This window comes from Nelumbo lutea, chromosome 7, assembly GCF_056320005.1.
Source record: "Nelumbo lutea isolate HS-2025 chromosome 7, American lotus-T2T, whole genome shotgun sequence".
Classification (NCBI taxonomy): domain Eukaryota; kingdom Viridiplantae; phylum Streptophyta; class Magnoliopsida; order Proteales; family Nelumbonaceae; genus Nelumbo; species Nelumbo lutea.
Window position 1 is genome coordinate 27,232,001 of NC_142690.1, and position 23,880 is coordinate 27,255,880.

A 23,880-nucleotide genomic window follows, 5' to 3' on the forward strand; every position below is an offset into this window, starting at 1 on the left:
TCATGAGTTTGTTCGATTCGGTCGTAGGCTATTTGGCCAACCAAATTGACCTAGTTAGTTGGTCAGCTGAAACCGATTAACCTTTTATGAAAATCGATCCACTCAAGTTGTATCTATGGTAATGTCGTTCGATTTTGGTTGATTTACAAATGGCTAAAGTGAAACTAATCCAACTTGGTCGAATTGGGAAATTTTTGAACCAAAGCCAACCTAAAATACTAGAAAACCAACAAACTTGAATCGAGTTAATCGGGTTGGTTGGTTTCATTAGTTTGATAAATAAACCTAATTGAAATTAATTATTGTTATTTTTGTATTATAAAAATTTTATTAGAAGACACTATAGGGTAGATTTTAGTAAATCCATGAAACTACAAGGGATATTTTAATATATGACCCTTTCTATTATTTAGTTTTCTCTTAATAAATACCGTGTATCTCACGGATCCCGCTAATAATCGAATTTAAGCCTAATTGACCTTATTTTTTATACGTATATATATATTTTAATTTTTATAAAAAAGGTTTTGGCTTACTCGAATTGAGCTCGAACTCAACTTGAGCTCGAACTCTAGTCTCGTGAAACCAAGCTAAAATTGTCAAATATTCGGCTCGAATCCACCCCCTGCGCCGTCACCGAGCACTGCGGAAGAGCTGAACCAGAAAGAAGGAAACGGAGGATTGTAAAATTTAATCGGACTCAGGTAATCAGATTGGATGTGGTTAAGAGACTCACGACCTCATGAATCCCGATCTGATAAAAAGCCTGGACCGGTATCGGGTCGATTATCGGATTTTTGAACTCCGTTGACAGCTCTAAAAAGCGCTGATATCTGCGTGGAACCGCGGAAGAACTGAACAAGAGGGAAGGGGAGAAGGAGAGGTAATCTCAATATATAATACTTCTGTGATTTGTTTGATTATACACTCAGTTTTTGACTTTTTCTTGTAGAATTGATTCTTTTCCCAGTAAAGAATCACTTATGTTAGATTCTGGGTTAAACGAAACTTCCAGGTTTGAGGCTTTCAGCTTGGACTGTACATTTTTGAGGACCTGTCTCTTATGATGAGGGACGATAATGGAAATATCTTGAAATTTTAGATGTTCATCAGGATAATGTATTTCTAATCAATTGTTTACCATGATTATTTTGTGCTTGTTATTTCGAGAATTGAGACAGAATAGGAAGTTGGGGTAACTGGTTCTAAATGCCATTTTACTTGGATTCTTTACTTTAAGCTTTCTTTCTGAACTAACAGTGGTGTAGTAATTGTGAGCAAATTGAAGAATTCTAGGGTAGCTTCCAGTTGTTTCTTTATTCAACGAGCCGTTTGATCATTATTGACACCTATCTTCTTTAGTTCCTAGGAAGAAAGGGGTGGCGACTTTGATAGATTGCAGGCCTAATTGTGTTGCCTTGATCACATAGAAGATAATGGCTAAAGTTCTCTCTTGTTTAAAATAGGTTTTAAGATTTGTGGTGGTGCAAATTAAGGGGCTTCAATGAAGAGTCTCCACATACTAGATATTGTACTCATAAGTAGTGAATTTTTCATTTTGTACTCCACAAATTAAGGGGCTTCAGTGTGATTTTTTTTTGGGTAGTGTGTACTTTTCATTTTTGGATGCACCAGCATTACACATTTTTTTGATGTTATCACTTATCAGTAATAAGGAAAATTTTCATCAATCATGAAAAAGTTATACAATTTTAAAGAAGCAAGGAGAGCAACAAAAAGTGAGGAAGTGCATCTCTGAAAGAAAAAATGAAAAATAAAAAGACGCCCCTCAAAACATCAAAATAGTTCTTGTCAATATCAACCTTTCTGAACCTTGTAAGTTGTCTTATAACTAGGGCCTGATTACACCCATAGAAATCTTTGCATTGACTTAGCTTCTTCTTCAAAAATCCTTCTGCTTCTCTCTGTCCATTTCCCTCATGAAAAATGCATCTCTAATGGTTGGTTAGGCATGTACAATCTCTTTGAAATAAAGAAAAGATAAAACTCCCTGAATGCAGCTAGCAATACAACAATAGATGAACTAAAACACCTTTTTTTGGGGCACATCATGCACATTTGCATGGTTGTCATCTTTAGTTGCCTTTTATTCAGGTTCTTTCTCAATATTGTTATCCAAGTTAAAGCTTCCACTTAGTAGGAACTGAATTTCCCCAAAATTTCTCAAATACCCCATTGTCAATTTTTTGGAGATTGAAGAGGCTGAGAACATGCATTTGTAATACCTGCACCCAGTGTTACTGGACTCTGACATGGGTTTTGGAATCTGACTTGTGTCCAGGAGTTTGGCTTTGCAAGATGAAGCAACAGGTAGTGTTTAGAAAATCAAACTGGATTGGCCGGTTGGCCCAGTTGAACCATGACCCGGGGACCTTGGCTGGTTCGGTCATACCCCAATAACCGCTTTAATTAAAAAGCTGGTGAAAACCGGCTGACTGGCCAGTTTAACTGGAAAACCGGTGTTACCATTAGTCCACCTCTTATCTTGTGTTAATTAATGACTCTTTATTGTACATATTACCTTATTACACATGTATTTTAAAGAAAATATAAATTAAGAGACTTGAACCCTAATCATTTGCTTTAAAACATAAGGACCTTGCCATCAATACACCATATTGCAGTATATTAAAAACATTAGCAACAAGGGCTGTCTATGACATCCATTGAAAAGTATATACTGTTAAAATAGTCTTATATATTTTAAAATTTAGCATTATCGACCTATAGAAAAAAATGTCATATAGAAGTTTCTTTCAAGAATTCATGGAGTGTTGGAGTCCAGTACCTGATCAACATGAACACTTCATCCATCTAGGAGGGTCCATGCAATACTGCCAGCACCACCTCTTAATAAATAAAAATAACATAAAATGGAGAAACAATGAGAAAGATCACTTAAAAGAGTGGAGGGCCTCCTTCATCCTCAACAAGATCTGTTTTTATGGTTAAACTTTTCAACACCTAAAAGTCAAACAGCACCTACAATATCTAAGAGAGTGCGATTCCTAAGCCTAATTTCTGTATCAATCTATTACTCAAATAAGACTCCTACCTAATAAAACTACTAATTAAATCATAAATGAATCCATGAAATCATAATCTTACTGTATCCATGTTCACACACTATTATAATTTAACTAAAGATACCGATATCTAATATTTTTGATGAATACTCCATTCATCAAAAATAAAATAAAATAAAATTTCTGACCATAAGGTCCATAACATTCTGGCTTCATTAACTTACACCTTTCCATTACTGTCCCAAATCTCCAATTGGCATTTCTCAAAATCTTTTTAGCAACATTAGGCACTAATGGAGTACTCATCAATCTCCCTCCTGTTATTTAATTGGTTAAATGCGATATTATTAAGAAAATAATTTCCTAGTTGAAATAGTCTAGACTCTAGATCAGCCATGTGTTCGATCCCCATTACAGTATAATTCATATTCCCTGCATTGTATTCACATTCACCAAGTGATGTTAGCTGCCCAAGGTCTTGTTCTCCCCTCAACTTTTCTGGATATGTGCCAAGGGTTTTGACACTGAAATCCCTATAAACAAAAGGTGGACAGAGGATCATGTGGGGCCCTTTTGGGCTCCAACATCTTGCAAATTGGAAAATCTCCTGGATGATTTAGGTTTCTTTGCTTAAGAACTCAACTAGTAGACCTGCTCCCAAATTTTTATATTTAAGTTTGTAGTCCAATATCTGTCATGTACATGCCAAACACATCATCAACAATTACCACGATAACATATGCAAGCATTTAATATTTGGGAAATAACATGAGCTTCATTGTTTAACTTCATTAGATTCAATCATAATGGTTGCTACATTATTTCTGTGTTTGTAGTTTGTACAGATAAATGATTAGAATTTTATAGGTTTTGGATTATTTAGTAGTTCCTTTTTCTTTTGATTTCAAGGTTCAATTTCTCATACATGTTTCCTTGTTTTTGCAGCCTGGGATTCATGGCAGGGTTGGGGAGCTCCATGCTATACTCATTTTTGCTATTTTCTGTCATTCTCTCACTTCAGGAAACGTATAGGAAGAAATTGGCATCTTCAGAGTTATTTACCATACTTGGAGGCTTCATTAGCTCTCTCATTTTTGCTGTATTGCTAACAGTAAGTTCTTAAAATCACTCAATGTCCTACTATACTTTCCTATTATGTAATCTTTTTATTTATTACAAGCTGTCTTAAATAATTTGCTGTTTGTGATCTATTTTAGTTTTTCTCATGGGCAACAGTTAGTTGTTACCATATGTAGAATGTCTTTGAGGATAGTTTCTGGATGTACCACGGCATAGATGTAATGCTCAGCATCTTGCAGAAACAAGGATACTTTACCTTATTTTATACATATATACATGTAACTTTATATATTTGGGTCCTGAAAGAAAATGTAACAAGGATACTTTACCTTCTTCCAAAAAAAAAAAACAAAAAAAAAAAGAAAATGTATGTAATAGGGATTCTAGCCTTGTGTGTGCATAAAAATGTCATTGTGGTATACTAGATTGAATTGAACTATAGATTTCTGCAAGATTTTGCAGCTTTGCTTTTGTCATGTGTTATAACTCCATTCTTTTGTTGATGTACCTCCAACATCAGTCCGTGCAAGGTGGGCTAAGCTTGTTCCAGATCTCCTTAGAACTATCTTATTCATAACTCTCTATTAATTTATCTTTGTTTTATTACTATTTTATAACATTGGCCATGGATATTCCATTTTTCTCCAGTGAAAGTTTTTTTTTGCCATCCCTGTTAAATCCCTATTGATCACTACTTTCCTTTCCAAACCGAAACAATTGGCCAGCCTTGAAGTCACTGACCATTTTCTAGCTGTCAGCCCCAGTCTTGTGTATTCCCCTGGGAATTGGTTGTTGGCTAATCAAGATTTATCTCAGTTATGTACTGGTTGTTTATTGTACTTTTCATGTATTTGTGTATCGGTAGGAAGGAGACTTTAACATTGTCTTCTCATGTCTGCTTCCTTTTTAAGACTACTAATCACCTTCCTATCTTCTTTGAATATCAATATTATCAATGTGGTGAAGCAATGACTAATTGCTTTGCGCTGTTTGGTCAATACAATGATTAGTCAACCAGAAAGGATATGTTCTTGTTGAATATTAACTATTAAGGTGTGTTATGGTTTTCTTAATTATGTTATGCAATTAAAGGTTTGACTATAATTTGCATTCTATTACCATATTGATCAATGAAGTAAGCGATCAGATTCTGAATCACACCCTTTCTCATGCACACAACTCTCTTTTCTTTCTTTCTTCTAATCCCCATTATTGTAATAGTTGGTTACTCGTGTGGGCGTTTATTTTATGTTATTGTATTGGCTATTTTCTGTGTTGTTGGGCCGTAGTTCCTTTTGTTATTAGTTAAGTGGCATTGGTGTCGAGGAAAGCACAGTACTGGAAGAACACCCTCAAGAAGAATGGAAAGCTATCCGTAGCTGAGATGAGATTTAACGAAGGTTTTTAAAACCAAACCGGACAATGAACCAGTCAGGGGTCTGGTTCCTGGGTCGAACGGTCCGACTGTTCGAACCGAATGGATGGCCCGTTCTGACAAAAAAAAAAGGCCAAACCGTTGGACGGTTTGAACACTCGGGTCAGCGGTTTACTGACCAAATCAACGGTTTTTGGCGAAATAGCGGTTCTGGGGTAAAACGGGACCGGTCACTTGACCGGTTCCTAGTTTTTCCAATCTGACCATCCGGTCCAGTCCGGTTTTGAAAACCATGGATTTAACTCTAAGGGCTGGTTTATAATGTTAACAGAATGGTTTAGGGAGGGGAGAAAAGCAGTTGGTCTTCATTTCCTTGGGAAAACAGAGTAAGTGACGGATTATGTTCATGGAAGCCATGCAGGAATTCCTTTGGAGAGGAGGTGTTCAGATGACCCAAAAGATACAAAATTGCAAAAGCCAATCGGGGAAGGAGGTAAATGAGGAGGCAGGCCAGGAAGAAAGACAGAGATACTTGGAATGACATAAAAAATTTGTAGTCTACATTAATAGACAAGTGAATTGCTGGAATTGTACTGCTGAGGCGATCAAAACTAGGCTAAGCCTTAAAGTTCCCTTCGATTTATGTTCATTCCAAGAAGGAAAGGCCCTACTAGAAATGAGAGATGAGGAGGAAATACATGTGTTACCAATCTAGACTTCAGAAGGATTAGTGGTGATCAGACAGTGGAGTCTGAGTGCAAAAAGGTGGAATGGGAGGGAATCCCTCGGTTAAATGTGCTAGGGCTCCCCTTTCATGTTTGGACTCAGGATACTTTCAAAAAGTTAGAACCTTTGTGTGGCGGAACCATGGAAGATCTGGACCTCTCAAACCTCAATGAAACTTCCTTTAGACTGGTTGGGGTAAAGCATGATGCTGTATACCCAGAGAGGTGAAGATGGAGATCGACGGAGAAATCTACATGATCTGGTTAAGATGGAGATTGACAGAGAAATCTACACAACCTGGTTGCTTTGGTCCATAGAAACTCGGCTATGGAAAGGGTTGCAGGAGGAAGAAGATGTTGCTGACGTGACAATGGTCAAAGGGGATGGAGACTTGAGGAAGAAGATTGAGTCGACAGCTTTGGAAATCGAACGGGTCAAGAATTTTGAAAAGGCGCCATTAAGAGACCCGACGAGTGAACTGAAGAAAATGTTTGGTCTGAGTGAGTCTAAACCTAGGTTATGTGACCACTTAAAGGGTCAGGTGGCTGGTTTAGTCCAAGGGGCAGGGGACACTACTTACGGTCTATCATCTTCTCAATCGACCCCAAAGCCCCTTGCTGATGCAGCAATGATGCCTACTACCAGGAAACCTCCCAAAGCTTTAGGTAGATTGGTTGAAGCAATTGTGGCCTTAGACTGCAATTGGGTGTGGAAACCGGTGGTGTCTAACAATGCTACAACCCTAGACAAACCCAACCCAAAGTTTTATAGGGAGGAGCCGCAGGAGCATGATGACTTTGAAGAAGATAGTGACTGGAAGGATCTAAGACAGGAAGAAGACTACGGGGTAGACCAAATCCCTAGCATTGGAAGTGTTGATACAACTAAAGTTTGCAAGGTGTGGGATGATGAGATTTTGGAAATGGAGCTCCTATTTGTAGACCCACTTAGCAAGACTTATTTGGTTTCCAGAGAAGAGGGTTTCGAATTTCCTAGGGCATTTCTTGAGGTGGACTCAAATGTAGCTGAAAGAGATCTTGGAAAACAATTAGAGGTGAAGAAGGCTCAGGGTGTTCGTACTTCGGATCTTGGTCTAAACACCAATCCTAGTAAAGAAGCGCTAGGGGAATAGTCAATGGATGCCGTACCTGTGCTACCTAACAAGGATCCTTACTTGGTGGAAAGCTCACAAAGGAAGGCTTATGATAGTTAGGAGCAGGGAGTCACTACCCCTTCCCCCCCTCTATTCTTGCCCCTGTTTTTGTTTTGCCTCATATTGTAGATTCCTCTAAAGGCTCTAACGTTATTCCCCTTGCCTAGCAGCCTTGGCATTAGAAAAGGAGTCAGTGGGGCTTGATATAGACCACCCTTCCTCCCAATTTCAGGACCTTTGTCAAAATCCGAATGAGTCTCAGGAGGGCAAGGCAAAACCAGATCAAGAAAGGAAAGAAGGGGTAGGGGAAAGGAGAGAAGGGGAAACTAAAGTTTATTGGAGGAAAAGTGGTAAGCAAAGGAAAAAGAAAGAGGAATGAAATTGAAAAACTGAAGTGTGGTATAAACTATGGAAAGGAGGAAAGCAAGAGAAAGGGAAGTTTTGAATTTGACATCTTTATAGGGACTCTCTATCTGTTGAAATGAAAATAATAAGCTGGAATATGAGAGGTTTAGGAAGTGCAAAAAAAAAAGAAGGCTAATCAAGGAAGTCTTCAGAAAAAAAGATCAGACATGGTTATGATTCAGGAGATCAAGCTGTCAATGCTAGATAGGAAATGCATAAGAAGTATTTGGGAAGCCAGGGGTCTCAGTTGGTCCTTTGCACCCTCATGGGAAGCTTTAGGGAGGATTCTTACTATCTGGAAGAATGAGGAAATGGATTGTATGGAGGAGCTAATTGGCCAATATTTAGTTTCCCTAAAAATCAGAAGAGCGTTAGATGTTTGAAAGTGGGCTTGAACAAATGTTTATGGACCTAATTCGTATAAAGATAGGGCCTTGTTCTGGGAGGAGTTATTTGCTGTTAGGGGTCTATGGGAGGGTCCATGGTTTGTGGGTGGTGATTTCAATGTTATTAGATTCTTGGAGGAAACAAATAATACTAATCATGGAATCACTACTAGCATAAGGAAATTTAATGAATTAGTTGGCTCCCTCGAATTGAGAGAGCTCCCATTGTTGCAAGAAGATTTTACCTGGTCAAATTTCCAAAGCTCCCCTAACTTGCTCTAAACTGGATAGATTCCTCTTTTGTCATGAATGGAAAGAAATGTGGGCGACCCTAATATCATTGTCCCATTTGCATTGAGAAAGAAGTCTCAAATGGAGGTCCTTATCCTTTCAGATTTTAGAATATGTGGTTTGAAATAAGAAGGTAGTGTCCTTTGCCAGAATGCCAAAGAGATTAAAGGAAAAAAAAATAAAATTTTGGAGTAAAGAGCAATTTGGAAGGGTAGAAGGAATCAAGGAGAAACTGATCTCAAGGATTGAGGAGTTGGATAGGAGAGAGAGGCTCTTAGAATTTTGTCAAAAGAGGAAAGAGAGGAAAGATGGAGCCAAAAGCAAGAATTGAAAAAACATCTTAAGGAAGAAATTTGCTGGAAACAAAAAATGTAGGTGTAAACGGCTTGTGGAAGGGGATGGTAATACCAAGTTTTTTTTCATTCACTTGCAAATGGTAGAAGGAAAAACACCATTCATAGGGTGGAGGAGAGGGCCAGGAGATAAGAGAAGGTCAGGAGATTAGAAGGGTTTTTGTGAATCATTTCAAGGCTCTCCTTTCAGAATCAACTAGGGTGACATCAAGATTGCTAGTTGTGGATTGGGACAGAATCTAGAGGAATAACCCTTGATATTAGAAAGGAATTCCTCCATGGAAGAGATAAAGGAAGCTATCCTCTCAATGGAGAGATCCAAAGCCCCTGGATTGGATGGATTTTCATTGTCTTTCGACCAAGAGTGTTGGGATGTTTTGAAATCAGACCTCCTGGAAGTCTTTGATGAATTATTTCATAAAGGGGAGATTTCACCTGGGGTAAATCCTACTTTTATTGCATTGGTGCCAAAAAAATAGAGGCTAAAACCCCAAATGTTTTCAGACCAGTAAGTTTAGTTGGGAATCTCATAAAATCATTTCAAAGGTTCTGTTGAAGAGGCTTAAACAGGTGTTACCCTTGGTGATCTCACCCTTTCAAGGTGCTTTTGTGGAAGGTAGGCAAACTGTGGATCAAATTCTGGTGGCTCATGAATGTGTTGTAGAAAAGAGGAGGAGAGAAGTGTTTGGAGTTTAGTGGACTTGGAGAAAGCGTATGACCTAGTGGATTGAAAAGTCCTTCTAGAAGTACTAGAGAGGCTTGGTTTTGGAGAAAAGTGGAGATTGTGGATTAAAGGGTGTGTCATCTCAGCTCCATTTGTTACTCAATTCTTATCAACGGTGTGGCAAAGGATTTCTTCTTGGCCAAGCGAGGAATTGGGCAAGGAGATCCCCTATACCCTTTCTAACTTTGTGGGCCCGACTGGTTTGAGGATTAATTGGAGTAAAAGTGGAATATAGGGATTAAACTAGAAGAGGGTGAACTTTTGGGGTTTGCTGAATTATTGGAGTGTGAGGTTAGAAATTGACTGGTTACTTAGGAAGCTAATGACTGGGATGCTAAAATTGCTCCCTACTCTTCCTCAACTTCTCCTTGGAAAGCTATTCTTGAAGTCTATCCTACTTTTCTTAATTCTAGCAAGTTTGATGTGGGAAGGGGTGATAAAATATGGTTCTGGGAAGACATGTGGTTAGGGGAGACTCCACTCAAGGACCAATTTCCGAACCTCTTTGCTCTCTCTACTTTTAAGGGTAAAGACATGTGGTTAGGGGAGACTCCACTCAAAGACATGTGGTTAGGGCAAGTGTTCCTAGATCCTTCTCTTGAGGACTCTAGAGTTTGGTCAGTTTCACTGGATGGTCTCTTCACTTGCTCCTCTTTCAAAATCCTTGCTTCGCCTAACCTACAAGGGGTGGATTCCCAGTGAAAGACATTTGGAGTACAAAAACTGATTTATTATAATAATAAAGAAAATGTACAAAGGGGATAAGGGGAGAGATAAACTCTCTTAACTCTCCCAAATACAAACAACAAAATTACAATATTGCCCAAAATAAATGATCCCTTCCCACCCTTGCTTTGCTAATGTGTCAGTGAATGAATTAGCATTTCTTTTCACCCGCTGCACATTGATTTCCATTCCTCAAGACAACCAAGTACTCCTTTTCTTGTTAATATGGCACCACCATCCAGCCTCCTCTACCTTCTTCAACCACTCAATAATTAACTTTGAGTCTCCTTCAATTACTAGCTTCTGAATGTTTAGCTCTGTAGCCCTTTGAAGACCTTTCATCATAGCCATTATTTCAGCCCTCAAAGAATCTCTACACCAATTGATCCCAGTTAGACAGTAATGGTTCTTCCTTCCTCATTTCTAAAGACGCCCCCTATGCCTGAGGGATCCGGATTTCCTTGACTACTCTCATCACATTGAGGAGGGGACCAAATTGGTCTTACTACAGCCTTACTAGGAGCTCAGTCAGCAACCACTATCGAAAAGATCAAGAGACTTCACCCAGTGGATCACCCTAATTGTAATGATTTCAATTAGGGCATCCCTACTTCTCTGCTTATCAAGAAAGGTTTTTTGATTCCTTTCTTCCCATGCTGTCCAACACACAACCGCCTTTGTACATCTCCATAAATATCTTCCCTTGTTCTTTGGCCAACTAACAAAGTTAAAGGTAAACAAGCTTTGCACATTCATATATTGATGAAATAAAATGGTAGGAGATTAATAAGTGGTAGCAAGACTCACCATCAGCCTTACAATGAGAACACCAGTTAGGGGATAAGCACCAATTTGTTTTTTTTTTTTCTGTGAAGAAATTTGGAAGTGTTGACTCTCTCCAAATAGGCTTCCCAACAAAAAGCACCCACACAAGGTGGGATAGGCTTGCTCCAAACCTCCTAATAAGAAAAGGCATCTCCAAACTATCCCCTGGTTGAATTAAGGCTGAAAAGAAAGTGGCACAAGAGAATGACCCAGAAGAAGTAAGAGTCCAAATTCGACTATCCCTTCAACCTTTGGAGAATAGACACAACAACACTCATTTCTGACTCACAAAGCCCTCTCTTGAAGTCCCAGTCAAACCCAAACGGCAAATAGAAAGCATAGTGGAAGAAGAAATGGGCTTATCCTTACGATTGGAAATAGGATAAAGAGAGGGAAATTGCTCCATCCAAGGAGAATTATCCAACCACACATGATCCCAAAATTTGACATAATTTTTAGAACAGGTGTTATACCTGACAAATGGCAAGAGGGATGGTAAAATTGTATGGATGGACTTCTAGGAGGGAGAAACTCTAGAGGCCCTAGCCAAAATCCGGGAATCGCAGCCATCAACCGCAAACCCATGAATAGTAATGATAACTTTTGCCCGCAACTTTTCTCTATCCTTAGGTAATCTCCACAACCATTTCCCTAACAAAGCAACGTTCTTCTTTTGGATGTTCCCTAACCCTAATCCACCAAACTTCAAGCTAATTGCTGGGAAACTTTCCTTGATAAGGTAAACACTTGTGACATGTTGCAAATAAGAAGGCCTTATACTTGCCTTTCTCCTCACTAGTGTTTCTTATGTAGGTAGTCTTCTCTAGGGGCTGAGACCTAAATAATCTATTAAGACTCAAGCCTTCTCACTGGATGTGAGGGCGGAGTGAGGAAGTGAGGGCTCGAGCCTTGGCAGTGCTGTGAGGGAGTCGGAAGATGAAGAAAGCTGGTGTGAAGATCACTGTGGATGTCAGGAAAGTAGGTAAGATAGAAGTCTGATAGGATGAAGGTTCTTCACGCAAGTTTGATAGGAAGAGTGGTGGGAAGAGAGATGGAGACTGAAAACATTGAGACCTTTGTGGCATTAGAGTGGGGGAAAGAGAAGTTGATGGGAGTGAGAAGGTTGAATGCAGGTCTTCTTCTTTTTATGTTTCACAATAGGAAAGCAGCAGAATGGGTATTGGAATATGGGAAGACAAATGAGAGGGAGTTTGACCTAAGATTAGATTGGTGGTTTCCGGCGGCTGGAGAGCTAGTTGCTGGGAGAGCGATGTATTCGATTTGGATTGGAGTGGTCAGAATTCCTCTGCACGCTTGGAGCATCTTGGCGTTTGAAGAAATTGTTGGGGCTTTTGGTAGATTTGTGAATTAGGATGATAGGAATAGAACTTGGGAGAAGCTCGATATGGCGAGGATTTTAGTCGAAGTCAGGGGCTTTGTTGATATTCCAGATAGGTTGATATTGGAATTCGCAGGTGAAGCCTATGAACTGAGATTGATTGTCAAGGGAGCTGATGTCTCTGTTCAGCAGCAAGAGTTTGTGAATCAGTCGAATAATTTGGTCAGTAATTATTATGCTAGAGAAGTGATGACAACAGAAGAAGTTGGGGAATCAAAAGGCAGGGATACGCAAGAAGTCAGAACAGAGAGTATGGCAGAGGGGAAGGAGACAAAAGGTCAGGTGGGAGAGAGAGGGGATGATGAGTTGGCGGGTTCTAATAGCGGTGATGTACATGTGGACAAAGCAGAGATAATGGGGCGGGGCAAGAAGGAACATATGGTGGGAGGGAGGTTGAGCTGGAGGGAGGGCAAAAGTCTGAAGGGAGGGAGAAGGTTTGAAAGGTTTCGGGGAGAGGAAGAGTTCAAGAAATACTAGAGTGAAGAAATAGGGTGGGGACCACCGCCTCAATCGGTTAGCGGTTGATTTTAAAAGGAGGTTTAAGAAGAAGAAAAGGTAGTGGGTGAAAGGCAGCAGTGGAAAGAGGTTTGCCTGTTCGAAACAAGGGGAGTGTAGCTTTTTGAAAACCATTCGAGCAAGAAGCTTTGGGGATGTAGTCGAAAAAGAATGGATCTGGGTGGTTATATACGAGAAAGGGAGGAAAGTTGCTGCTCATGGTGAAGAGAGAATAGAGGGATCTTCTTCCAGTTCAGGTGATAAAGAGAATGTGATGAGCTCTGCAACGCCGGTGGTGAACGAGGGCTCCAATCCTACTCTACAGAGAACTAAGGACTCAGGTTTTGTGTGCTGCACTCTATCCCAAGGAAGCCTGATAGCGTTGATGATGGAACTTCGAAGGAGGACTTTGGGTTCCCTTCCGAGCTGGCTGAAGTGAAAAACAAGGCCCTCTCTGTTATCCCCACCGAGACGGTAAGTCTGGAAACCCTGTCTTTCCCCTCCTCCCTGCCCTCTGTAGTTCCTGCTTCCCCTTCTTCTCTTGGAGCTGGAATCTTGAAGGTTGTTGGAGCTGGGGTGGGCAGGGAGTCTGAAGATGTGGGAAGGAAGGGAGTTATCCGGAAGAGGAAGAGGAGTGGGGGAGAAGCTCACAAAGTGTATAATAGAAGGCAGTATGTAAAGAGGGAGAATTCAGAGTTGAAGAAGGGTGGTGAAGGGTTGGGGGAAGGAAGAGAAATTTCAGCGGAGGTTGAAGAAGGGAAAGAAAAAGGGGAAGAATGTTCTGAGAGAGGGAAGGTAGATATTGGTAGCTTGGTGGAGAGACAGGTGAAGGTAGGTAAATCTCTCAAGCTGTTTTCCCTGGGAGGGGAAGGAACAGTGAGGAGAGACATAGAACAATTAGAGAAAATAGAAGGGAAAATCATAAAAAAAAATAATTGTTTCAGGGGAGGGGGGAGAGGTGTGGAAAGAAGGGGAAAGGGAGGGACGATGGTTTAGTCGATAAGGACTGACAGGCATAACCACCTTTTAGGGTTCGGGGGGAGAGAGAGGTTTCAGAGAATGATTCTGGTTTCCTGGATTGTGAGGGGGCTGAGATAAGAAAGAAGAAGAATAATAGTCATGATTGTATTAAGAAAGTTTGCACTAGGTGTAAATCTTCTGCAGGAATCAAAGTTGGAGGTGTTTGAATTGAAATTAAAGATCAATTTGTGGGGTACTAATAGTGGGGATTGGGCAGAGGAAGCTTGAAAGTTTGGAATATTAGGCTTTTAGCCAGAATCTGTTGCGGAAAGTTTTCCTTCACGGCCAAAGTTGAGGGGAAGCAAGTAAGCTAGATTGCTCTGGAGTCGTATCCCGCTTGTAGGTTGCTGGAATGTTTGAAAGAAAAAGAATCGAAGAATTTTTGAAGACAAGTATGGGAATATAACTGAGAAATTAATAGAGTACAAAACTTATCTTCAAGCTTTACCTTATTCTGATCGTTCAGAGGGCGATCGCGGAGTCACCGAATGAAGTCCTCCGTTTCTTTCGGAGGTGCTGACCCTCAGGGAGGCAGAGATGACTAAGTGACATATGGAATAAATATGGCGACGACAACAGCATGTCGTAGAAGGAGATAACAAGTGGAGCCAACGACCCACCAAGACTAACGTATCTACAACTACATCCCCGAGCGGCAGTCAAACGGGGGCGTGAATGAGAGATGCCAGCGGAATGATCGGCCGGACAGAGGCTAGGGCTGCTTCCTTCCCACCGCGTCCTTCCTTGTGTGTCGGAGATACAAAGCGAGTGCACCGGAAAAGAATGGGAACTGGGTTGATCTATTCTATGGCGAAGCCATCATTGTGTCTAAAGACGTTGAGAGTAAGGCCGCCCCTAACGAGTAAGGTAGCGTGGCGCAACAAGATGTTGTTCTCTGATGCTGGATACGAGTTCCCTTAGCTATAGACATAACTTGGTGTCTTTGTCCGAGGCTGACGGGATGGTAGGTCCGCCTGGAGAGGTCGTCCACAGAGGCGTTGAGAAAACACTTGCTCTTCATAGCGCTCTCACTCATCAGTCGCTTCAACCATTCATTCCATTTTGCTTTTCCTCGTTCCTTGACTGAGCGTAGCGGGCTCCGCGCCCTAGCTTCTAATGAAACCACCTATTATTGATTCCTCTCTTGGCTAAACAGAAGGTTAGGCTTCTTTGTTCTGTTATAAACTCATCTACTGCTCGTTCGGTTCTCAAATGATTGAATAATACTGTATTCAACAGCTCTTGGCCGAGCTCGCACTGTCTAAGTGCCCCTTTTCAAAATTCCCATAAAGTATGGCCAAAATATTTTATAATCCATGGAGTCTCTAATCATCATGCTTAGTCATTTCGAGTATTAAGAGCGATTCGTAATTCAGACATCTCTCTTTAGAATTCCCCTTCCTTCTCAACCTAACGGGAGGCTCACTAGGACGACTTCACTTTGTTATTTCCTTTGTCTATCTTTCTCCCACGCTTTATGTTGGTCAACAACCAACCACAACTCTCGTTTAGACTTCACTACTCGGACAGGCGTCCAGGCGTCCAGAGGGAATCATTTTTTCTCAATCAAGAATGCCTCAACTGTATAAATTCACTTATTTCATCTTATGGTCATGCCTTTTCCTCTTTATGTTCTACATTTTAATTAAATTAATTTTTCTTTCCTGTATTACAAAATGTCCTTCCTCTCGAGTGTTGCACCTAATAAGTACACCGTTGAAGGATCGCTTGTACAAAACGTCCCCTAGCATGACAAAGCGACGTGAGAGGTCACGCAACGCTCTCCTTTGTTGAGGTGTGGCAAAATCTGGGATGAACTTGTCCTTCTGATAATTCTTGATATCGTAATACCAAGGGTTCCCGGCATCTTCATATTCTTCCTCGGCTGGTCCCTCTGCTAGGGTCATAGTCGAATTCTTTGCCTCCTCGCCCTTCTTTAATAGGGCTCTTCTTTCGAGGATTATTGTTGTTTATAAATTAAATACTTAAGGATGTGTTGATGTGAAAACTGGTAATTGTGGTTATCTGGTGTTCATGATCCCCTTTAAATGGATCTGGCTTGGCATTTGGAAGATTAGAAGGTAAAGAATTGCAGAAAGTAGGGTTAGGATGCTAATGTTTGCTATTTCTGTTGGGGGTAGGATGTTGATATTTGCTGTCTGGTGCCATTTTCCATGATATGATACTTTGTTGTTGTTAGATTTTTGGTAGGCAAATGGGCTAGACAACAGGGGTAGCCCTCCTCAAAACCCCAAGCCCCCCAACCTGGGTGAAGACTTGATTCTAGGTTTGCTACCACCACCCATAGACTTTAATAGCAAGCTATTCATTACCATAAGGATAAAATATCCTTTTAGAGCTCAAGGATGATTAACCTGACTTAATCATATATTTGGTGTAGTTAATCTTTAGAGGCCATTACTTGGTGTAATTGTAAAATATGGGCTGCCAAGCATGAGAACACAGGTTCAAGTCTGTGGGTGGCCACTTTGTGTAAAAAATGCCAAAGGTTAGGACTGTACCCTTTCTACCCCTCCCAAGACCCCAGATAGCTGGGACAAACAGTGGGCATTGTCCTTTTTAGTTAATCTGTACCTATCAAAATGTTGAATGAATAAAAATAAACTAACTTCAAAAGCTCAAGCAGGACATTATAAATCGGTTTGCTGCTCATGGTATTGAGTTACAACAAAACTAGGATGATCGCTAGTATGCATTGTTATCCTGATCATTTGTAAATTAAATAGAAGTCTACAACAAGAAAAGGCAGGTCATGTGGGCTGTGCTTTTCTTGTTAGACCTCACTTACATTGTATAGTATTATGCATTATGCCATATAGAACAATTTGTTATTATATGGATGCATTTACATGATCAGTTAATTGGAATACATTACTTGTGCCAAGGGCATTGCTGCAGTTTGATTTCAGTTGGCTGCTTATCTTGCAGTTTATAGGGAATTTCCAGGAAACATGTGGCATCAGAACTGGATGGGGTTCTGGTAAGTGAAATTTGACTTGTTATTTTCTTTTACTCCTTCCCCTCCTAATTTAAATGAAAAATATCTTAATTTAGCATCCAAAAATTGCCATTAGGAGTGGTATACAAATATGCATAGGCATATAATGTCTATTAGCTTTATTTTTACTTAAGAATTGCATTTTGTTGATTAAGAAGGATGGAAAAGGCTGGGATAGAGAGTGATAGAAAGCATATTAACAGTGACCGAAAGATCTAGAATATAAGGGATTAGGGACCTAAACCACAGGTATTCATCCCTCCTTCAGGCTTATGCAAGAGAAAAAAGAGTATTTTATCCATCCAAAATGAAGTTGCTCATGTAGGAAGAGGATGTAATTGTTGATTAAACGGTTGAACTCAGCAATCAATTCCCTGGGGAGAGGCTTAACAAAAAAATTGCCTGTGGGGAGAGTAGTTAGAAGATCAACAAAAGTGGCTAGGTTTCCGAGATACTTTTCTTGGGGGAAGAGGACCAAGTTTGTGTTTAGGCAGTTGGAAGAAAGAGAAAGTTATTTGCAAATGAGCAAGTGAGGATGCCAACTGATGCTGATGCGTTTATGACATGAGTCAATATTTATCTTGCTGAGAGGTTTGGAATCTCTGAAGTATGATGTGGTAGGGACTCTAGCATTTAGGGGGAATGACTGACAGAAGCTTGAGGAAGGGTTTGTTGAAGGTTCTAGAGGCAGGGGCAGAAGGGGGAAGGTACAGCTTGATCCCTTCAATAAGTTTATTAGATTGGGAAGGAGGGGCATTTGGGGGGTTAATTGTGTTTTTGGTTTGCTGGAGGTGTTTCTATGCTTTTGTGTCTCTTATTAGATTTTTGGGGCTATTTGATAGGTTGGGTTGGAGGGTTGCTATTTGATATTCTTGGTGGAGTTGTCTAGCCAGTAGGGGTCAGAGGGTTGGGGTTTTTCCCATCTGCTGTATAGAGGTTATTGTACAGGGCATGTGAATGTCTGAGTGTGGCTTCCTTTTACTGTAGGGGGTGCAAGTCGGGCACTTGGGCTGGGTTAGCTGGGATTTAAGTAAACTCTAACCCAAGCTGAGCTGTTGAACCTCCAATCCTAACCCTAATACGACCCATGGTTTTTGGGTTGGGATTGGGCTTGGTTCAGATTGAGTTTTGGTTGTCCTCACTTTTCTACTTCCTTTTGTCAAATGCTCTTTTTTTCTATACTCGAGGGTTGAAGTCAATTCAGTTTTTTAGCATTATTATATATAAAATAACACAGTTATCATGCTTTAGTAAAAGAAAATTTGCCTTTAAAGTTACAACTGTTGACATGCATATAATTCATCAAAAAAAAAAAAAAACTGTTGACATGCATATAAACACTCGTACGCATATTTATAGATGCATCGTGCATAGTTTCATATATATGTACATGCATATAAACACTCGTAAACATATTTATAGATGCATCATGCATAGTTTCATATATATCTACATGCATACATGCATATAATAATTATACATAGAAATATGAAATTAAGTTGGGTTCGAGTTGGCTAAGGCCTCAACCCTAACCCAACCAGAATAGGGATGCAATTGAATTGAGCTCTAATCAAATAGTTTGGGCTCGAGTTCGATTCTAATTGAGATTGAATTGAGTTTGAACCTCGGGGTAAGCTCAATTAGTTATTCAAACTCAAGCTCGACCAATAAAAAGTTCATCTTGAAAGCTTGCAAGCCTGGCTCGATTAATGTAAAAATATATTTTATAATACATATTATAAAAAATATTTTTATAATCTATGTACAATATAAGAATATCCTATATATTATAAAAAAATATATCATATATATTTATAAAATATAAAAATATATTCATTTTCGAGCTTTCCAGCCAAACTTGAGCTCATCGAGTATTTAATCAAACTGAGCTCAAACCAGAAAATATAGTTTGAATCGAATTCAAACTCGAACTCGAACTCAAACCTAGTAATATTTTAGTCCAAGTGAGCCAAAATGCCAAAGTTCGGCTTGGCTCGGCTCAATTGCACCCCTAAACCTGAAGTTAAGTTGGGTTCATACTTTCAACCCTAACCCTAACCCAAACTTCAAGTCGAACAGGCATGATACCTAAAAAGATGATAGCCAATCAACCAGTATCACTATCACAGAACTGGTATTCATCAAATTTCATGGAGGGGTGGGTGCTTCTGATTGGTCAAAGTTCTTTGGTGGTATACCCTTCTGGCATCATAGAAATTTCCATATATAATATAGATTATACACTCAAAGGGGCAAAATTGTAAAATAGGCATTATTCAGAGAGGTTCCAACATTCAGAATATTGAGTGGATACATAACTTCAGATAAGCAGAAACATTATTTTTGATGGTTGAGAAATCAGAACTGTTCTTAAGAACTTTTTTTATTTTCAGAGATCAGAGATCAAACTTAGCGAATGCCACCTAACACTGTTATAGATCTATCCTTAGTCCTGGCCGGCATTCCCCATTCTAAAGCACTTCTGTTCATACCAATCCTTGCAAAATTATCAGCCAAGCTGTTGGCCATCCTTGGAATCCACCTCAAAAAATTCTTGGATCTTTACCAGTAAAAGCCTAAAATAAACATAAGTAAAATTTATATGATAGGATGTCTCAAAACACATTAGTAAGAATATTACAACAAGGTGCTTGCCTTGTAATTTTTGTTACCTAGGTGTCTCCTTATTACCTAGATGGGTGTCTTTTCAATAGAATCCATAATGTTTAGACTAAGCACCTTTGGTATGCCTTGTTGCCTAGGCAACATGTTGGCAACTAGGTCATCATCTGCTATATCTTCAGCTTCAAACCTTATTCTTCTTTACTTACACTTTAAGGGTTAATTAAAAAGTATAATAAAGATCATAGGTTCCAAAGATTTCCAGTAGAGAAGATAAAAACCATAGAATCACTTACCAAGTTGGTAGAAAGAAGAAACCACTCAAATTCTCATTCATCGATTTGTGAAATCAAAACAAGCATGTATTTGTGGATCAGATCCTAATAGCTAATGGGTGTGTGGCAAAGAAGAAAAAGAGGGGTGGAAAGGGCTTTTTGTAAGCTGGACCTAAAAAAGGCTTATGATATGGTGAATTGGTCATTTCTCCTTGGCATTATGGAAAAAATGGGGTTGGGAACCCATTGGAGGAATTGGATTAAAGGTTGTATTAGCTCTGTACACTATTCAATTTTGATAAATGGAGTAGCTAGGGATTTTTTCTTAACAAAAAGGGGCTTGAGACAAAATGACCCCATATCCCCTTTACTTTTCACACTATTTGCTGAAGTTTTAAAGTATGTTGATAGTAAAATTGACTTGGCAAATTCCTTTAGTGGTTGGAGGGTGGGAAGGAATGACGTAGTTGTGAGCCACCTTCAGTTTGTAGATGATATAATTGTGTTTGTGATGGTTGTGATGAAGGAAGCTTGAGAAGCCTAAAGGAAATAGTTAATACCTTCGATAGGGTTTCTAATCCAAAGGTGAATTGGGGAAAAAGTTATGCTGCAGGACTTGATATTAGCGAGGTTGAGGTTCAGGCAGTGGCAGGGATCCTAGGATGTGAGGTTAGAAACTGGCTTGTAGAATACCTTGGACTACCTTTGGGAGGCAACACGAGGGCTGAGAGTTTTTGGAAACCAGTGGTGGAAAATGGCTGGGATGCAAAGTGGCTCCTGTTTTGGGAATATTTGTGGCTTGGTGAATTCCCCTTGAAATTGCAATTCCCCATGCTCTATTCTCTTTCTACTTATAAATTTGAACTTATCTCAAAGTTTGGTCCTGCCTCCCTTCAGGGTTGAATTGGAGGGGCTTGAGGGATATTGAATGTGGGGCTCTTGTATTGTTATTAGCCAAGCAGGATAATATTTTCCTGGATCAGAACTTAGAGGACACTACAATTTGGGCTCCCTCCCCTAGTGGCACCTTTTCTTGTGCTTATTTCTTCAACCTTCTCATTCAATTTGGGCTCCCTCATTTACTTATTTTGTGTCCCTTTGTGTTTTATATTTGGGAGTATCTGCTCTCTCATTGGTTGCAAATGGGTTCCCCCTCAAGATGTGCTAAGCCTATTCAGTCCCAATTTTGTGAGGCAGCCAAAGAAAAGTGGGAGAATTATGTGGAAGGTCAAGGTAGTACGGGCAGCAGTAGTCTGGTCTATTTGGGAGGAGCAGAACCAAAGAATCTTTTTGATTTGAGCAGAACCAAGGAGGAGTTGATAGAAGGCATTACAATAAGATTTGGACATTGGATAAAAACCTTGGACTTCGTTCGATCATTCTGTCATTGATATTGTAAATTCTTGGACAGTAGTGGCACAAACAGGAAAAAGGAAAAGGTGCATATGAATTGGACTCCCCCAGCTGACAGCAAAATAAAATTGAACTTTGATCGAAGTTCCATGGGTAATTCGGGCAGAGCAGGTATAGGGGGTGTATTCAGGAATCACTTGGGTTAGGTGATGGCATTGCCCCCAATTGGTAATGGTGATTGAGTTAGAGCTGAACTACTGGCACAGTTGCAAGGACTAAAACAAGCAAAACAGATTGGAGTCCAAGAGCAAGTTGTGCATGGGGATTCAAAATTAACTATCTTGGACAAGGGAAATTAACTCAGCTCCTTAGATGTACATGCATGAATTTAGGGAGATTTTGTACCTCTCAAGAGAACCCAATGCTACCATTAGTTGGGTAAGAAGAACTGCAAATGGAATGACTGATGTAATTGCTAAACAGGGAGTTAGGCTGCATTTGGAATTCCTTATTTTAAGGACTTATCTCCTTTTTGCAGTTAAAAACTCAGTGTTCATAGGGGCATTTTAATTGCAAAAAGGAAGTAAGTCCTTAAAATAAGGAATGCCAAATGCAGCGTTAATAGACCTCAGTTGTTTTGAGCAAAAGTTTAAGTTTTGACTTATGCCTCTTAGGTCTTGTTGGAAAGTTCCAAACCGTTGTACTCACCTTAATTTTATTTAACGATTAATGAAATTCCTTGCTCCCCTTACACACTTGAGAGGGATTGGACAAGGGGACCCTCTCTCCCCTTTTTTGTTTACTTTGGTTGCAGTAAGTGTTGGGGAGATTATTATCCAAAGCAGATTCTAGGGATTCAATAAGAGGATGGAGAGTTGGAAGAGACAACATACCACTTACACACCTACAATTGGCAGATGATACAATCCTGTTTTGTGAAGGAGGGGATATCAATAGGATTAGAAACCTGAAGCTCGCTATACAACTTTTTGAGCAAATGTCAAACCTTAGAGTAAACTTTGAGAAGAGTTGTATGATTGGAGTCAATATGGGGGAGGGGGAGGTTTGTGAGTGTGCATACATTTTGGGGTGTGTAGTATCTAATTGGCCCTTAAACTACTTTGGTTTACCATTGGGAGACAATCCTTAGAAAAGTGAATTTTGGGCCCTTGTGGAGAGGTTTGAAAAAATGACTTGCCAACTGGAAGAAAAATTATTTATCTCTTGGAGGGAGGATCACTTTGATTAGGTTTACTCTTGCCAACCTTCCTGTTTATTTCCTATCAGTCTTTAAGATTCCGGCTAAGGTAGCTAGCATGCTGGAAAAACTAATGAGAGACTTTCTTTGGGATCCGGGGGAGGAGAAGAAGGACCATAGGGTTAGGTGGGAGGTGGTATGTAAATGTAAGAAGGATGGGGGTTTGGTAATTGGGAATATAAGGATTAGGAACTTAGCACTACTAGGGAAATAGCTGTGGAGATTTTCATTGGAGAAAGAAAGACAGTGGGTTAAGATGGTGGGAAGTATACATGGACTGGCAGACAATGGATGGGACTTTGGGATCCTAGAAAGGACTATAAGAGCTTCTCCTTGGAAAGCTATTCAAGCCATTTTTCCCTTGTTCTATCCACAGGTCAGGTATGATTTACACTCAGGTAATCTCATTAAATTTTGGGAACATGTGTGGGTTGGGGACTCCTCTTTGAAAGATCAATTTCTAGGCCTCTTTGCTATTTCCACCCTTAAAAATGAACCGATTTCCTCTTTCCTAGTACCTTCTAATTCACCTTTTGGATTCGGTTGGAATTTGAACCTGAGAAGAGATGTTAGGGACACAAAGTTAGCCTACATTTTAGCCTTACTATCCATTCTTGAAGGGGTCTTCATTGAGCTATCGAAGTCAGATAGTAGAATACTAGAATATGGACACTCACTCCCTTGGGATCCTACACTTGTGCCTCTTTTTTCAAGGCCCTTTTACCCCCTTCTCCTGTTGGACTATCTTTTCCTATTAAAGAAGTGTGGTGTCGACCTATACCTCTAAAGGTTGGGAGCTTTTGTTGGGAAGCCTTTCTGGAAAGAGTTAATACAGGGGATCTACTTCAGAGAAAAAGACCCAATAGTTGTTTGTCTCCTTTTTTTTTGATCAATAACACTTTCATTAAATCATCAATAGAAGATTTACAAGGGGAAGACAAACACACTTATCTTCCAAGAGCAACAAAGAACCTCAAGAAAAGGAAAAAAAAAAAAGAAAAAAAAAAACACTAAAGTTACAGCTTAGCCCAAAACAGTGAATCCCTTTCTGCCCCTTGTTTAGCTAAACCGTCAGCTAGGGAATTAGTCGATCTTTTAACCCAACATGTCTTAACTTCCATCTCCCGCACCAGCCACTTGAATTTCCTCCTCTCATTGTTGTACTTCCATAAGCCATTGTGATCTTTAATCAGCCACCCTATCACCACCTCTGAATCCCCTTCAATTATGAGTTTCCTGATGTTCAACTCCTTAGCTTTCCGGACTCCTTCCATAACTACAAAGATCTCAGCTTTAAGGGAGTCACCCACTCCAATTGGGCCTGAGAAAATGGCAAAAATGACCCCAT

At 39.9% G+C, this 23,880-nt stretch overlaps 1 protein-coding gene across 1 annotated transcript in view; it reads left to right on the plus strand.

Moving 5' to 3' along the window:
* The first annotated feature begins 518 nt into the window (after nt 1–518).
* LOC148845844 (uncharacterized) overlaps nt 519–23,880 on the plus strand; it is a 46,552-nt gene continuing 23,190 nt past the window's right edge. The window contains exons 1-3 of the mRNA XM_088953958.1: nt 519–883; nt 3,993–4,158; nt 16,955–17,006. Coding sequence (XP_088810084.1) covers nt 4,003–4,158; nt 16,955–17,006 — 208 coding nt within the window. The 5' untranslated portion in view covers nt 519–883; nt 3,993–4,002. The remainder of the gene's footprint in view (nt 884–3,992; nt 4,159–16,954; nt 17,007–23,880) is intronic.